The sequence below is a fragment of the Rattus norvegicus genome, chromosome 15 (genome assembly GCF_036323735.1).
Source record: "Rattus norvegicus strain BN/NHsdMcwi chromosome 15, GRCr8, whole genome shotgun sequence".
NCBI lineage: Eukaryota > Metazoa > Chordata > Mammalia > Rodentia > Muridae > Rattus > Rattus norvegicus.
In genome coordinates, this window is record NC_086033.1 from 13,087,950 (window position 1) to 13,101,833 (window position 13,884).

The 13,884-nt window shown below is 41.9% G+C and overlaps 1 protein-coding gene across 9 annotated transcripts in view; it reads right to left on the reverse strand.

Annotated features, from left to right (window-relative positions):
- The window catches only part of Slc4a7 (solute carrier family 4 member 7), a 79,632-nt gene extending 72,096 nt beyond the window's left edge, over positions 1-7,536 (reverse strand). For 5 of the 9 annotated variants that reach the window (NM_001413733.1, NM_001270860.2, NM_001413732.1 and 2 more), the window contains exon 1: positions 7,132-7,343. In NM_001413733.1, the coding sequence (NP_001400662.1) occupies positions 7,132-7,179 (48 nt within the window). In that variant the 5' untranslated portion in view covers positions 7,180-7,343. Of the gene's footprint in view, positions 1-7,131 lie in introns of all 9 variants that reach the window. The other 4 variants (XM_039092960.2, XM_063273919.1, XM_039092961.2 and 1 more) reach the window with 2 other exon arrangements.
- Positions 7,537-13,884: the final 6,348 nt, after the last annotated feature.

Genomic DNA, 13,884 nt, shown 5'->3' on the forward strand with positions numbered 1-13,884 from the left:
TACCTTCGCTATACAAGGGGGTTACTTCCATAATATTTTTTGTTTGTTTTATTTTTGTCTTTTAAAATGGTGCCTTCCTTTGTAGCCCAGGCTTGTCTGGAATTTACAATTGGTCTCCTTGTTTTCCCAGACGGTAAGCTTGCAAGACTGAACCACCCTACCTGACTCAAAAAGCGACTTTTAAAATGACACATTTTCTCTCCTGTACAGTAACTAAAACAGAGAAGTTTATCTTACACAGGTTTACATAGTTGGTGTCATAGGAGTTGCTTTCTCAAGGTCTATGGCATTTATTAATTACTTGGTGCTCATGCTTTCTAAGAACCACTACATGTGGGACTAGAGAGATGGCTCAGAGGTTGAGAGCACTGACAGCTCTTCCAGAGGTCCTGAGTTCAATTCCCAGCAACCACATGATGGTTCACAACCATCTATAATAAGATCTGGCGCCCTCTTCTGGCCTGTAGGCATATATGCAGGCAGAACACTGTACATAATTAATAAATTAAAAAAAAAAAAAGAAAAACCACTGCATGTAGCTGCATTCTCTCATTCAAGTTTAATATATTCATCTGTTACAGGATTTCTCAAGTGCCTTTAAAATGTTGTCATAAATTTGAATTTCTAAAAAGTATGCGTGACATTTCTCAATTTTATTTGGCTACAAATAGTTCTTTGACAGAATGTCCTATAGACTTCACAATATGAGAAATAAATTCCAAGTGACTGTTAGGGGGTGCATACAAAAATTTCTAACAACTATTTAAGCAAAATATAAGCAAACTATAAAGATATGTAGCCAAACTATGTTAACTTTTAGGACAGGTTCTTTAGCTGTCTTATGAATTCCTTTTGAGATTTCAATTGTAAAGCTATTTGTATCTCTCTCAGGAAAAAAAAGAAAGAAAGAAAGAAAGAAAGAAAGAAAGAAAGAAAGAAAGAAAGAAAGAGAGAGAGAGAGAGAGAGAGAGAGAGAGAGAGAAACAAACAAACAAACAAACAACTGAAGTTTTGGGAGTGATTCATAAGCCCCAAGGTGCCACACCTCTATTTTTAAATCAATTTTAAATGCAGTGCTGTATTAAGAAGTATCGTTAACATTTTGTATACTAGGACCAGAATTCTCTCCATTTAACACTAATGAGAAACCAGCAAAAAATTCAGAGGTGTTCTGAGTCAAAACAAATGAACTGACTCACAAGAATCACCTTTCACAATTAGTAATCAAGAAAACAATTATGAAAACTGTTATAGGGTGGTTAATTTTCATACAACATTTTTTAAAATAAATCACATTCTCACAAAACAAAATTTTGATCTTTAAATTCATTTGAGAGAATATAAAAATCAAAGATATTTTTCTTAAGGGCTTTACTGCAGGGACTGACCTTGGACTTGTGGATTAAAGCAACCTCCCTGAACCAAAAAGCAACCTCCCTGCATCAGCCTCCCAGGAAGCTAAGTGCAACACAAGCATGCGTAAGAACTCAACTTCTAGGTGTTTTCAGAGAGCAATGAGTTTTACATCTCATAAGAGTTGCTGCTAGGAAAAACAAAAAGAATTCTGCTCCCAATTAAGTGGAGAAATGTGAACACTAAGGAGAAAGAAATGCCGTTTTAAATGCACTTCAAAGCAGTGCCGTGTGGTACAGTAGGTGATGCAAGCACTCTGGAGGGAGGAGCAAGTTCAGGGAAGTTCAAGGCCAGCCTGTTCTTCAGATAGACTAAGGACATACAGCAAGATCCTGTCTCAAGGGGGGGGGGGGGGGGCAAGGAAGGGAAGGGGGACATGAACCCAGCAAACTTCAAGCATGACATCAGAATTACATCCACAAGAACAGTGAGAATTGCTGAAACCCAACCTCAAGCTCCACTTACACTCTGCCACATCTGCCCTAAAGATGTCCACAGGCATTCATACCCTCTATATTGACTCTTGTCTTTCCCTCACTTCCTTGTTCTCCCCTCTACCCAAACTCCTGCAGACCATACCAAGAGTGGTAAAGTTCTCAAAGATATTTTCGTGGCAAAGTGTAAAATGACTGCACATCAATAATTTGTACTAGGTGTTGTGGCCCATGTCTTTAATCAGGGGCAGAGTACTTGTATGAGTTCACTGATAGCCTGGTCCATACAGGCCAAACAGGCCTACAGAGTAAGACCATTAAGATTCTATCTTTAAATTAAGAAGTATGCTTCCTAGAAGACTCTTACCAAATGCATCTGTAGTTATACAGGAAGACTCAAAAGAAAGAAGTTACATAAATTTGATTCATTTTCTTGTTAAAGACACTGATTTTTAAAGTAAAAGGGATTCTGTATACTTTTGGTATTTCCCCAAAATAAAGAATACTGGTAAGCTAATACACTGACATACACTTGTAACTCCAGTACTCTGGAAGCAGTGGGAGGAGAGTGACTAAAATTTCAGGGCTAGTTCAAGCTGAGGGGTGAGAGTACCAAGCAATCCTGAGCTACATAGCAAGAGTTGTCTCAAAAAGAAGTTCTAAATAAATATTAAAGTAGGAACTAGTGTGTATATATAAAAGTATAAGCAGCACATACACACCAAGTTATAATTGTACATTATAAACAGTTGTAAGAAAAGTTTCTGTCTGCCTTCCCTTTATTCACTCTCTGTAGAAACCACTCCACACTCCTTCCTTATCTAATATGCATCTGGGAATTTAAAAATTACTTCCCATCTTGAAAGTAAATGTACTTTCAAGGGCATATTCTTAGATTTCTCATCAGAAATGATATACAATCAACAGCTTCTCAGACTGAGCAATCTGATAGAAAATAAGTAATACAATCTTGGAATACACAGCAGAGGAAGATCTCCACAAAGATGTGAACAGAGTGGGAAGCGAATGGTATTAGTCCACATAACATGCTCTGCACAAGAAAGAATAAAGTATTTAAAACAGCAGTGCATTTTGTCAAAATATGCTGTAACTCTTCACTTCTACACTGTGGAGGAAAAAACACATTAAAATTCAAACAGTATTGGTGCTGGAGAGATGGCTCGGAGGTTAAGAGCACCGACTGCTCTTCCAGAGGTCCTGAGTTCAATTCCCAGCAACCACATGGTGGCTCACAACCATCTGTAATGGGATCCGGTGCCCTTTTCTGGTGTGTCTGAAGATGGGTATAGTGTACTCACATACATAAAATAAATAAATAAATCTTTAAAAAAATTCAAACAGTATCAACTCCAGATAAAATGAAAATCTGTATCATAACCACCTAATTTCTAAATCTACTCTTGTAATAGCAGTCATAGTCCAGCCTAGCACTTCTCTAGTCATTCGGCCCTCAGAACTGCTACAGACTGTATCAAGATGTCAATCACAAACCCTCTTCATTTTAGCATCAAGAAACAATTCTAAGCTTTTCCAAATTACTAAATCTCAACAAAATATGTAATGCTCTGTAATCATTTTCTTATGTCTACTACAAAACTAAAAATTACTGAATGCATAGAAGAATAAAAGTACAGGAGGGTAAACAGTGTGTATCTATTATTACTCTAGCTGTAAGAAAGTTGTGGCACAAAGATGGTGAGTTAGAACTGACTTCCACACCAGAAACTGACAACTGACCACTGTATGTTCTTATTCTTTTGTGTTCTCTCTCTCTCTCTCTCTCTCTCTCTCTCTCTCTCTCTCTGTCTCTCTCTCTCCTCCCTAACCCATGTGTGTGTGTGTGTGTGTGTGAACAAAAAGAATCTTTAAACTATGAGTATCTATCTATAATTAACCCATAGCATTAACCTTATAAACAAGCCTTAACATAAACAGCCCTTTCTGTAGCTGCAAATCCTATCCACTTTAAGATCTTATTTGTGATAAGAGAGAGTAAGAGAGAAAGAGGAAGAAAAACAACCTGTTACAGGATGTTAACAAGTAGCTACCAAAGTTTAAATATATATTGGTTAGCACACCACATACCACTAAAATGTTATAGCAAGTTCCTCCAATGCCAGGGTACACTGGCTTTCGATTTAACCTATTCAACTAATGAGAGTTTAGTGTAAGAGCATGCTAATTTTCATATCCCGTGTTCTTAAAGCAGCCATAACCTGGCCTCACTATCAAACACAACTGTCCTCCAACCTAAGTCTAGTCTCACTTGGACAAGTGACAGGCGTACTGCCTCTCCCTTAACTGTTACAAGCTCATGGAGTATAGCCTCAAGTTACCAAGAACAGACCAAAGAAGGTAAAGGAAGCTCTGGTAATATACCTGGGGTGCCATATATGTAAAGACTATGAGTTCTGACTCCCAGTTCCCCAAAAGGGGGATATTTACAGACTCACAAAAACTGGATTATTTGAGTCTTATTCCTTGTAGCTTAATACCTATTTCTTCCAAGAAATATTTCTAACAGAATCGTGCAATATTTTAACTGGCATTCACAGATCAAATGTAAAAGGTCATCAGCCAGCATGTTCACCCAACATGCCCAACATGCCCAAAGCAGGGCTCCATCTACCTGGTATGACTATTTTCCAGGACCCAGTATCCATGAGATACTTGGTAGTTATAAGGTGAAGCTGGTAAAGTGAAGCATGCCTATAATTCCAGCATTTGAAGTTGAAGCAGGAAAGTGATGCAAACTTTGATGCCAGTGTGTGCTATGTGGGGAATTCAAAATCAGTCTCAAACACACAGGGAAACCTTCCTTTTAAAAAAAAAAAAAAAAAAAAGTCTAAAAATGAGAGAAATCATAGAAGCGACTTCTTCATGGTACATTCCCAAAATGCCCAAAAGAAAGCTTCTCTGCTGAAACTGGAGAACTGGCACTATATGTTACAATCCACACTAGAAAAAAAAAAATGACTAATAAATAACTACTTACCCAACACTAAAAAAATGAGATTTTGATACATTCCAAATGATGCCTTCAATGGTGACGCTTTTATTAGTGCAAAACAAATGTTGCAGACAGACATGGTGGCATATGCCTAGCATAGATGAGCTTCCCCCTCACCCAAATAAATTTCTCAAAACAAAAGATAATGCAAGGTAAAAGTTTTCTTTCCAATTCTATAGTCAGTGTAAAATCATAATACTAAATTATGAGAGGGATGGGCTCCAGTTACAAAGTAATGTAAATGGCCTCCAACTTAATGGCTACTCAAATATTTTTGCAAAATTATAAACTTAAGGTAGTACATAAATATCAGTTTTAGTCAACTCTTTTGGCTAGGCCTGTCTATTGTGAGGTAAAAGTTATAGCTGAGAGCTGGACATAGTGGCTCATGACTGTAATCTAAGTGCTAGTGTGGCTAAAACAGAAGGATTGTTGCAAGGTTGAGGCCTGCCTGAGGACAATGTAGGTCCCTGTCTCAAGAAAAAAAAAAGTTACAAAGGACAAACATCAGAGTATCTCATTTTTATGATTTTTCAAGTAAAGTGTCCCACCTTTCAAAAAGCAGAGTGCCCTCCACTATTTTAGCCTACTTTCACTTGCTAGTTTTGAACTAGAAGCTCACAGAATTTTATTTCTCCATTATAATTTATCTTTTATTGCTGCTTTGCCTGCGTGTATGTCCATATGAGGGTGTCAGATCCTCTGGGCAGAGGAATTATTAGCAGTTGTAAGCTGCCAAGTGGGCGCTGGGAATTGAACCTGGGTCCTATGAAAAAGCATCCACTGCTCTTAATGGCTGAGCCGTCTCTCCGGCCCCCTACTTCTGTTATTAATTCCTCTAAGTTTACTATTGCCACATTTTATTCTCCCAAAGACTTAGGGAATATGACCTTCCAAAATACTCTCCTATCATGCTACTAATAACAGAACTCAGAGTTCCTTGTCCTCTGCTTGTCCCCTGCCCTGTCTCTTGTTGTAGACACACACCCATACCCCTCTGAAAGAAGCTTCTATTAGGGAAAAGCTGGTTCTACTCTGGACACTTACAAAATAGATTCTCAATAAGTTACAACACAGAATGGATGGGTGAGTGGATGGATGGATGGATGGATGGATGGATGGATGGACGGACGGACGGACGGATGGATGGCAAGAGCCTTACTATGTACTATTTCAGACTAAGAAGACAGTGTTTGAGAACACATCATTTTGCCCTGGTTTATGAAAACTGATACTGTTTACTGTCCAGCTAAAACTGTGAAAATAAGGTTAAGAATAAGCAACAGTGTGTTTGACAGATACCCTTGGAGAAGGTCGTAAAGGTTCATTCAAAGGCCATAAAAGAATGCTTGGGAGTTTACTACTGCAGAACAACTTCACAGTCTTAAGACTCAAGTTTTCCTTTATATTTAAAGAGCTTAGAACATGGTGAAGTAATGAATGACCACTGCCCACGGCCTCCACAATAACCTTTAAAGTAACATAGGAAGAGGATCTTAAGGAAAATTCTACTTAAAAAAAAAAAAGGCAAAATATCCTTTTCCTTGCTTTGAAAAGACTGGAAAATTCATTCCTGCAACCTTGCTTCCCCTTTCACTGGTCAGAGTAAAAATTGGAAGTAGGAAAATTAATACCACCCCATCGTTTGAGTCACAGCCTTTGAAAGAAGGCAGTTTCCTCTGTGGGCACAAACGCGTTCCTGTTTCTTGAGAACGGGCCACTGGTGTGTGTCGTCCTCCTCCCACATCCCCCGTCTAAATGAGAACCCCATTTCTGCAAGTCCCAAGTCCGCCTTTACTCAAGCTGCTTGCTAGTCTCAATGGGAAAGCGGGGTCGGCTGGCTTGGTGACGCGCAGCGCTGAGTACTAGGGTCTCTCTCGGTCCATTCTCTTTCTATGGGGCCCGGAGGAGGACATTGCACGCACGGTCCTTCTCCTGAGCCTGCGACCTAACACTCCACAGAGCGCCGGCCCCGAGGGCCGGTCCCGACTCCGGCCAGAGGCTGAAGGCGGAGGGCGCAGGAAGAGCAGCCTGGGCTCAAGGACTGCAGCGTCCACGCGGCGGGAGAACACGGTGGCTGGCGCCGCGCGGCTGAGAGCGGGACACTGCGGCGGCGGACACGCGCGTCCGCTCCAAGCCGGCCGCCCCCCGACACACAAAGGCGACGAGGGCGCGCAGTCGCCGGCACAGGCCGCCGGCAGCCCCGCCACGCCGCCGCCTTTGTCTGCCGACCTCGGCCTCCCCGCTCCTTACCCGCGTGAGTAGCGGTCTCATCTGCTCGCCGGCCCCGTCTGCCTCCATGGCCCGCCTGGGAGCTCTGAGAGGCCGCGACCGCGGCAGAGACGGGCACGCGGAGGGCGACCCTGTGCGGAGCGCTGGCCGCGGAGAGCTGGCCGCGGAGTGAGGCGCCGACTGCGGGCGAGGGGCGTTCTCAGGGTGAGAAGCAACGGCGTGCCGCGAGGACTGAGAGAGCCAGAGGACGCGGCGCGGAGGAGGCTGCCGCGCCGGGACGGGGGCGGGACGGGGGCGGGGCTGGCTGGTGGGGGCGGGGCGCGCTCCGGCACGCCCCCCCGGAGCACGCCCCCTGCCTGTTTGGCACCAGGGCCGGCATCGAGCGACCGCCTCCACTGGCTAAGAGGCTCGGAGGTGGGGCGGAGGCAGAAGCAGACAGACATTCGTTTGAGCCAATCAGCAGTTCGGGAGGTTCTGTCCGCCCCCGCCCCCCACGGTCAGTTTCCCGGAGGCCCCGCCCCTCTTTGTAAAGGCTTAATTGACCGAGGCTGAGAGTGGAACTCAGTTTTTCGAATCGGAAGTTCTACAGACTTTCGAAGTGGAATGGGGTCATCACCCCATTCGGCTCCTTACCACGTGTTTTACAAGCAGACAGGACGACGCCCGATTCCTTCTCTGCCTCTGCAAGTTTCTCTCCTAGTGGTAACTATCCGTGGGCCCTGTAAAAGAGGGTATTCACTTAACCACTTGCCTCGTGTACTCCCTGCACTGGCCTGGTCCCACGACTCAATAGGTAGGGCGATTGTCCAATATCCGCCTGAGCGTGTAGGTGATGGCCTCCATCACACATGGTCATTGAGGTACATTTCTGTCCCTCTGTGAAGGTGTGTCATTTGTGGCATGCTTATCACTATTGTTAACAGGATGTTAATAAAGACAATAAAAAGTTGAGCTGAGAAAATCTAAATCTGACTGTGGAAGGAAATACCTATCAGCAGGTCAAGACTCACCTACCCATTATCAACAATAAATAGGAAATAGTGTACTGGATGACTGTTCTGCCTTGAGTCCTAGACCCCTTCCTGCTTTGTTCTAAATTTCCCAGAGAGATACAGGGTAGGCTGGCAAAAAGTCTAAGAGCAGGTGTGCTTCCATTAATAACAGCTACCATTTGAAAAGACCTAGAATTACAGACGGTGACATTTTGCAAACATGTCCCCTCTTTAATCCACACAATACTATAAAGTATGTTTGTATGTGATTTGACTGTGTTCCCCCAAAACCTGTATTGGAAACTTAATTCCCAAAGCAATGGTGTTGAGAAATAGGGTATTTAAGACAGAAGAGCTTCATGAGCTCATGAGCAGATTAGAAACTAAGGATCTGGGACTACAAATGCATCCTTTGCTCCCTCATAAATGCCCATCAGATCTTCTGCTCTCACATTCATGTTGACAGGAAGAAGTTTCACCAAATGTAATCCTCCCACCATCTTCAGAACTGTGAGAAATTTTTTTTCTTTATAAATGACTCATTATGTCATTCTATATAACCACACCAAATAGACTAGGATAGTGTTGTGTTCCCATTTTACAGATAAGGAAGTGGAGACTTAGAGAAATAACTAACTCAGGGTTCTACTAAGTAGAAGACCTCTTCTGTACCATTCTAATACCCCACTAAGTACAATTTTAAAAGCTATCAGTAAAGGTGGAGAAGTGAAAAAAGAATGAAAAGGAATAATTGTTGGATCGATGAATTTATTGACATTGTTTTGGTTTTTCTGTACTGGGAGTTTAAACTAGGGCCTCACTCCTGCCAAACAAGTATTGTACTACCCAGCAACATCCCCCAGGCAGTGAATACACTTTATACTGAACAAGGGGCTGGCTTGCTGGATAAATCTCTTGCCCGGCAATCATGAGAACCAAGTTCAGGTCCCTATAACTTACAAGATAGCCAGGCAGGTGTTACAGTCACTTGTAATCCTAGTATTTGCACATCAGATAACAATGTTCTCCCAACCAAGCCAGCTACCTAGACTTGTCCATAGCACGGTCTCGGTCCAACTGAGCAACCCAGACCCAACAATTAAAAGTGGAGGGTGATTGCGAAAGACACCAACCTCACCTTTACACCTCCACTTGCACACATACATGCACATGTATCTCCACATACGTGTTCCCACAGACATACGAACATGTAAACACACAGGCACACATACACAAAGAATCTGTTCTAAACTCTCTTATAGCAAAATATATAACATCAAAGTTGGACAGGGAAAACCAATAGAAAGAAAAGAATTTTTAAAAAAAAGGACAAGAATCATAGACCCACTCTTTTGCACACTAAGGAATCTTATAATGTTGTTTCAGTCACTGTGAGTTCATACCTACCCCCCCCCATCTTCTTAATGTCTGGCTGTGAGTCTCTGTATTTGTTTCTTTTTGCTGCAGAAGAAAGCCTCCTTGATGATGGCTGAGCAAGACTCTATCTATGAGTTTAGCAGAATGTCAGCGGGAGTCATTTTATCACTACTCTTTTTTTTTCCTTCTTTTTTTTTTAGGCCAGTAGTATTTGGTATTACCATAGGCACCATAAGAACCAGCGGTCCCTAAGCAATCTAGTCTCTGGTCATCCAAGCAGTGTTAGGTATGGATGCCATCTCGTAGAGTGTCCCTTAAGTCAAATCAGTTACTGGGTTGGTTTACTCTCACAGACTTTGTGCTGCCATTTTCCTAATGGATCTTTTAGGCACATCATTGTAGATCACAGGGTTTGTGGCAGGCTGGTTGTTTTAAGTTTCTCTTTTGAGAGCCCGCACAGTACCTTTCTGTAGCAAAGGCCCTAGAACATAGGGGCAAAGACTCTATGCAGGCAACCAGCCCAATCTCTCCATGTCCGGTGATGAGTTGTGTTGCTGTTGTCTTCAGCAACGGGGCCTGACCCTCAGTGTGTGAAAAAGAAACCTGTTGTCTTGGCAACAGCCTGGGTTTTTTGAAGATTCTGATGTGAGCTCTTTGGCCAACAGCTCCATTAAATTATAACCTAATCCTGGTACTAGAAGTTCCTTGGTGACAAGGGACGGCCAGTAGGGGCTCTGTCTACCCCCTATTTGGCAGATTTCATGGATAAACAGATGTCCCTGTGGTAGAATGAAGTGTCCTTTGGACGAACGCCAAAGACTGGTAGAGCTGGATCTTGAGGCAGATTGACTCCCATCTTCTCGAGGAGCCACCGCTCTGATTTCCATAATGGCTGTACAAGTCTGCACTTCCCCCAGCAGTGGATGAGTGTTCCTCTTACTCTGTATCCTTGCCAACATGAGCTGTTATTTGTTTTGATGATCTTACCCATTCTGACAGGAATAAGATTAAATCTCAAAGAAGTTTGATTTGCATTTCCCTGTTAGCTAAAAGTGTTGAACATTCCTTTAAGGATTTTTCAGCCATTTGTGTTTCCTCTATTGAAAATCGTTTAGATCTGTACCCCCTCTTAAAGTCGTATTATTGTTTTCTTGACATTTTGCTTTTTGGTTCTTCGTATGTGTATGTTTTGGATACTAGCCCTCAACCGGATGTGTAGTTGGTAAAAAAAAAAAAAAAAAATCTTTTCCCAGTCTGTAGGCTGCCACTTTGTCCAAATGTCAATGTCCTTAGCCATGCAGATGCTTTTCAGTTTCATGAAGTCCCCTTCAGTTGTTAGTGTTAGTGTCTGTGCTATGGGTGTCCTGTTCAGAAAGGTCTTTCCTGTGCCAATTAATTCAAGGTTATTCCCCACTTTCTCTTCTACTGGTTCAGAGTGTGTTATGTTGAGGTCTTTGATCCATTGGAAGTTGATTCTCCCTCCCGCCCCCCTCAGGGAGACAAGTATGGATCTATTTCTATTCTTCTACATGCAAACATCCAGTTTGACCAGCACCATTGTTGAAAATGCTGTCTTTCCATTGAACTGCCTGAGGATCCAGCTATACCTCTCTTGGGCATATACCCAAAAGATGCCTCAACATATAAAAGAGACACGTGCTCCACTATGTTCATCGCAGCCTTATTTATAATAGCCAGAAACTGGAAAGAACCCAGATGCCCTTCAACAGAGGAATGGATACAGAAAATCTGGTACATCTACACAATGGAATATTACTCAGCTATCAAAAACAACGAGTTTATGAAATTCGTAGGCAAATGGTTGGAACTGGAAAATATCATCCTGAGTGAGCTAACCCAATCACAGAAAGACATACATGGTATGCACTCATTGATAAGTGGCTATTAGCCCAAATGCTTGAATTACCCTAGATCCCTAGAACAAACGAAACTCAAAACGGATGATCAAAATGTGAATGCTTCACTCCTTCTTTAAATGAGGAAAAAGAATACCCTTGGCAGGGAAGGGAGAGGCAAAGATTAAAACAGAGACTGAAGGAACACCCATTCAGAGCCTGCCCCACATGTGGCCCATACATATACAGCCACCCAATTAGACAAGATGGATGAAGCAAAGAAGTGCAGACCGACAGGAGCCGGATGTAGATCTCTCCTGAGAGACACAGCCAGAATACAGCAAATACAGAGGCGAATGCCAGCAGCAAACCACTGAACTGAGAATAGGTCCCCTATTGAAGGAATCAGAGAAAGAACTGGAAGAGCTTGAAGGGGCTCGAGACCCCAAAAGTACAACAATGCCAAGCAATCAGAGCTTCCAGGGACTAAGCCACTACCTAAAGACTATACATGGACTGACCCTGGACTCTGACCCCATAGGTAGCAATGAATATCCTAGTAAGAGCACCAGTGGAAGGGGAAGCCCTGGGTCCTGCTAAGACTGAACCCCCAGTGAACTAGTCTATGGGGGGAGGGCGGCAATGGGGGGAGGGTTGGGAGGGGAACACCCATAAGGAAGGGGAGGGGGGAGGGGGATGTTTGCCCGGAAACCAGGAAAGGGAATAACACTCGAAATGTATATAAGAAATACTCAAGTTAATAAAAAAAAAAAAAAAAAAACAAACGAAAATGCTGTCTTTCTTCCAGTGCGTATTTCTGGCCTCTTTATCAAAAATTAGGCATGCCTGGGTGTGTAGATTTCTGTCTGGCTCTTCAGTTCAATTCCATTGATCACCATGTCTGTATTTCTGGGAACTGTCGTGCTGGTTTTATTACTATACCTTTGGAGTACAACTTGAAATCGAGGATGGCACTACCTCCCGTAGTTCTTTTATTATTCAGGATTGTTTGGGCTACCTTAGGATTTTTGTGTTTACATACACAGATGAAAAAATAACCTTCCAAGATCTGTGAAGAATTGTGTTGGAATTTCGATAGGGATTGCACTGGATTATTTTTTATTACTTTAAGTAGGATGGCCATTTTTACTATGTTAATCCTACTGATGTATAATCATGGGAGATCTTTCCATCTTCTGAGATCTTCTTCAGTGACTTGAAATTTTTATCCTACAAGTCTTTCACTTGCTTGGTTAGAGTTACCCCCAAGATATTTTACGTTATTTGAGGCCATCGTGAGAGGTGTCTCAGTGATTTCTTTCTTGGTCTGTTTATCATTTGTACAAAGGAGGGCTACTCATCTTTTTCAGTTAATTTTGTATCTAGCTACTTTGCTGAATGTGTTTATCAGCTGCAGGAGTTTCCTGCTGGAATTTTTAGGTCATTTATGTATATTATCTTATCACATGCAAATTAAGAATTTTGACTTCCCTTCCTACTTGTATCCCCTTTATCTCCTTCAGAAGTCTTACTGTTCTAGCTAAGATTTCAAGTACCATAGTGAATGGGTATGGAGAGAGTGGACATCCTTGTCCTGTTCCTGACTTTGAGTTTTGCTTTGAGTTTCTTTCCATTTAAATCGACTCTGGCTATTGGCTTGCTATAAAATATGTTCTTTGCATCCCTAATCTCTACAGGACTTTTATGATGAAGGGGTGTTGGATTTTGTCAAAGACTTTTCTGCATCTAATGAGATGATCATGTGTTTTTTGTCTTTCAGTTTGTTTATATGGTGGATTTAATTGATCACTTGGATAATCACTTTTTTTAAAAATATATATGAGTACACTGTTGCTGTCTTCAGACACACCAGAAGAGGGCATCAGATTCCATTATAGATGGTTGTGAGCCACCATGTGGTTTCTGGGAATTGAACTCAGGACCTCTGGAAGAGCAGACAGTGCTCTTAACCGCTGAGCCATCTCTCCAGCTCCTGGATGATCACTTTTAAGGGGTTCTTGAATTTATTTTTGCAAGTATTTTATTAAGAACTTTTGCTTCTATGCTCATCAGAGCAATTGGTCTATAATTCTCTTTCTTTGTTGGGTCTTTATATGGTTTGAATATCAGAATATCTATGACCTCATACCATGAATTGGGCAATGTTCCTTTTGTTTTTACTTTGTGGAATAATTTAAGGAGTATTGGCATTAACTCTTTTTTGAAATTCTTGGAGAATTCAGCAGTAAAATATTCTGGCCTGGCCCTACACTTTTTTGTTTTTTCTTTTCTTTCTACCCCTTTCTGCCTCCCCTTGGGAGAATTTTAATGACTACTTCTGTTTTACTAGGAGTTGTAAGTCTGTTCAAATTGCTTAGTTGATCTTGATTTAACTTTCGTAAGTGGCATGTTTCATGAAAATTAGTCCTTTCTTTTTTAAATTTTTCAGTTGGTGGGATACAGGTTTTAAAGCATGTCCTTATGATTCTCCAGATTTCCTTGGTACCTGTTGTTCTGTCCCCCTTTTCATTTCTAATTTTATTAATTTG